Source organism: Branchiostoma floridae, chromosome 2 (assembly GCF_000003815.2).
Source record: "Branchiostoma floridae strain S238N-H82 chromosome 2, Bfl_VNyyK, whole genome shotgun sequence".
NCBI lineage: Eukaryota > Metazoa > Chordata > Leptocardii > Amphioxiformes > Branchiostomatidae > Branchiostoma > Branchiostoma floridae.
In genome coordinates, this window is record NC_049980.1 from 2,909,948 (window position 1) to 2,913,649 (window position 3,702).

General features: G+C 38.8%; 1 protein-coding gene across 1 annotated transcript in view; it reads right to left on the reverse strand.

Moving 5' to 3' along the window:
* LOC118410423 (serine/threonine-protein phosphatase 6 regulatory ankyrin repeat subunit A-like) overlaps positions 1-3,702 on the reverse strand; it is a 73,471-nt gene that overhangs the window by 19,153 nt on the left and 50,616 nt on the right. Inside the window, 3 exon segments of the mRNA XM_035812138.1 lie at positions 1,610-1,726; positions 2,480-2,608; positions 3,354-3,496. Of these exon segments, the coding sequence (XP_035668031.1) occupies positions 1,610-1,726; positions 2,480-2,608; positions 3,354-3,496 (389 nt within the window).

Genomic DNA, 3,702 nt, shown 5'->3' on the forward strand with positions numbered 1-3,702 from the left:
TTGGAAGGTTAAAGATGGTTCAAAACGAAAAGGATATATTTTTTTACGAGTCCAGTGCCGAATCACTTGTGTTCCGGTATTTTTGGACCTGAACCGAAACGTTTTTGCAAGTCCAGAACTGGTCCTGCGTACCGGTACGCATCCCTAGTTATGTTTGGGTCAAAGCGCTAGCGGCAGGGAAATCCGCGATGCCTCGTCCGAAAAATAGTGAATATTAAGAAAAATACAGCGGAAATATGGGCAGAAAATACCAAACTTTCAATATTTTTGGGGTCCCTGGTTAGTAAAGAAAGCCCCAATTTGAAAAAAAAATAAACGTACCGTCTAAAATAAGGACGTACCGGGTGGATTTTGAGGCGGAAAAAAATAAACGTACCGGTACGTTTATTTGAGAGGTGAGAGTACAGTATTACAGCATCACTTAAGATGTCACAGGCCTAGCCTAGAACGCTAGGCAGACAAACTATGTACAAAACAAATTACTGTGAAACATACTATAATGCGAAAAGACGAGATGACCAGTAAAATGGCTTCGCTATCTTTGCTACTTGTCTTTGCTAACAATTCCTGCGTATGACGCGAACCTCGTCATACTCCCATGACCCCGCTGAGCTGTCGGGCGACTATTCCAGACCTGTTTTGGGGAAATTTTGCCAACATCTGGACTATGACAACAAAATTCCCATCTAGATGCAGAATAACGCTGTTGGCTCTGAAGATGTCAAGAAAAAAACGTGTCTAGATCAGACCTAAGTTGTTTGCAAGTCTACTCGGTAGAAAAGTAGAAGATAGTGATTTTGTAAGCCAAATAGAAGGGTTTGATTTCTTTTCTCTACTAGAGACCTGGCATGATGGCAAAACCGGTGGAAGACGAAATACATTTTATTTCTAACTGCCTCTCTAATGATCAGGAAAGAAATGAGTTATTTGAAGAGGCATGCAAATTCCACAAAAATTTCCAAACGCTTACCGACGAAAACAAAACTATAACGCTGTTAACGTCACATAACCCACGCATCATAGAAAAAGTGGGACACTTCGTCTTCCACTGCTTCCAGAAAAGAAGTCAAACCCTAAATACGTAGATTGTAGCTCTCAGCAGTCCATATCATTGATAGAATAGTCACTCGTTTACACTTGTCACCATTGTTATCTATACCAAAGTATTTCATTTTATACATGTTTATTATATTTTCTGTATGTTTCATGTTGCAATTAGCCCTCGGGCAAGAACTTGAAATAAACTTCTCTATTGTCTTCAATGAGAAGCAATCATTACATCATGTTTTTTTAGATGGATGGAGAGCCTAACTTCTCAGCCACTGTAACCAAACAGACTCCTCAGTTTTGAGACAATCTCTGGAAGGGAACTTGTCTCTCCTGTGTCATACTTTATACTTAGAATGCTGCTTCATTTACCCAAATAGACCTGAGGGATTTCCACATATCCTTACATGTAGCTATGCCCTGGTTGATTTCCTCTTCCACTTATGATAGAGCTATGCAACCCAGATTCAGAAAGGAAAAAATAACAAAATCAGTCTTCAATACATCACTTTTTTTAGTTACATTACATTAATTTTGCACACTACTACTTTGTCCAACAAACCTTAGCCTGTTTGTTGACAGCATGTTGGACTTTGTGAGCCCCTATGTTCTTGACCATCTCCTGTAGGACGTCTTCATTTCCGGCTCGAGCACAGTAGTGCATGGGGGTCTCCTGAGTCTGTGGGGTGCAGAAAGTACATGATTTGACATGCAAATTTATACTTAGGGGAGGTCTTAAGTCAAAGAAATGTAAAAAAAAAACATAATTTTGTTCTCAAGTCATCGGTAGAATCTAGAACTTGCACAAGTACAATATCATTGAGAACATGTGACATGAGCATAAATGGCATTGTCAGTTGCAAGCCTCAAGGCTATATACCAGTATTCTTTTTATTCAATGCCAATACCTGGTATGTCTGAAACATCCACAGTGACTGTAATACATTTGAATAGCATCCATTACAGGATTGGGTTGTGACACCTGTGACTGATTGCTCAACTCTACCCACTATACATGACCTATAAGATATGCCCCCTCCCCATATATTTTACATTCCCTTTGTATGTAGTCCTCCAGGAGTCCAATACCGAATTTCAGTAAAGAAAGTCTACTATCATATATGGTATTTCACATCACATAGTGTACATCAGTAAGAAGCCTGAAATCAGCAGCTACATCATGAACGTATGAAATTCCAGTCATTTAGAACTATTGAATTACATGTGCATCAATTTATCATTATGTAAATTAGGTCTTAATTTGCCTTGTTATTGATATCTCTTAATAATCCTATCTTTCTACATGTAAGTCACATGACTTGTTTGGAAGTACTAGCATAAGTAACCTTATTGCTCAAAACAATGAAAATCCATCAACATACGAAAATGAGCAATATTGGGGGAGTTAAATCAGATCAGTGTATTCTCATACCAGTTTGGTTGCCATATTGACATCACCATCAAACTCCAGTAACATCTGCATGATACGGATATCTTCCCCTTCAAAGTGACACATGTCCTTAGTGGTCTCTGCTGCATAGTGCACAGGAGTTTCCCCTTCCTGTAATATGTAATGTACAGTCATATCATCTAGATGTACATGTACATGTGCATATGGTAAATTGGTAATTACACAATTTATAGAGCTCTGTTTGCCGATACTTCCATACATTAGAATTCAAAATCGCAGACCCTGTCACATGACTTTATTATAAAGTAACAGGACTGTTTTATGAGTATCGGCACTTTGGCGCTATACATTTTGACAAAAAAGGGACTTAAAAAGCTTGTGAAGCATGGAAACTTCGTATACATCAATGGGACACCTTCTTGAACTGTTTGTGGCGGTAGGTTTAGGCACCGTAGCATTCACTAAAAAGACTTTTTGTGGGGCATTTGCTAAAGAGACCATCGAAAATCGTCAACTTTGATTTATGTCACTATGGATCAATCATGGATTGACTTGAAACTGGGGATTAATGCATGGGAGCACAAGCTGGACATGTTCTGAGCAAAAAAAGTGAGATTCCTGCAACATGGACTTCTCCAGAGTGGGCGTTTGTGGGCCTTCGCTAAAAAGACTGCCCAGATCGGTGCACATACTGTACTGTAGTATATATATCCCTTAATACCCATTTGTAAAAAGCATGGATACAAGTTACCATACAGAAATAGGTGAACTAGCATTAACCTTTGGCAGGTAATACCAACATTTGAAAAATTTCTGAAAGACCTCAAACTTCAAGCTTGTCAGGTATTGTCTGGGTAGGATGATCACAGTAAATAAATGAATATAATGTACATACATTTGTCTGTGTGTTGATACAAATGACAGCATCCACCCTAGTCTTCTCAGAGACCAGGTAGTTGATGATGGCACTGACCAACTCCCAGTGGCAGTACCGTACAGCAATGTGCAATGGATTTTCTCCCATCTGTACAAAATTAGAATGATGGACGCAGACTTCAAACTACTGCAACTTTAACTACAAGAAACAAAGCAAATTCCACTGATACCTCATGGTCTATACACTGTTTGTCTGGACATGGTACTGATTTGTTTCTAAGATGGTGTGAATCAGCATGGAGTAACATCCTTGTTATCAGTTTAATCTTCCATCTTCACATTTTCCATTTTTTCTGCTCTTTGACTTA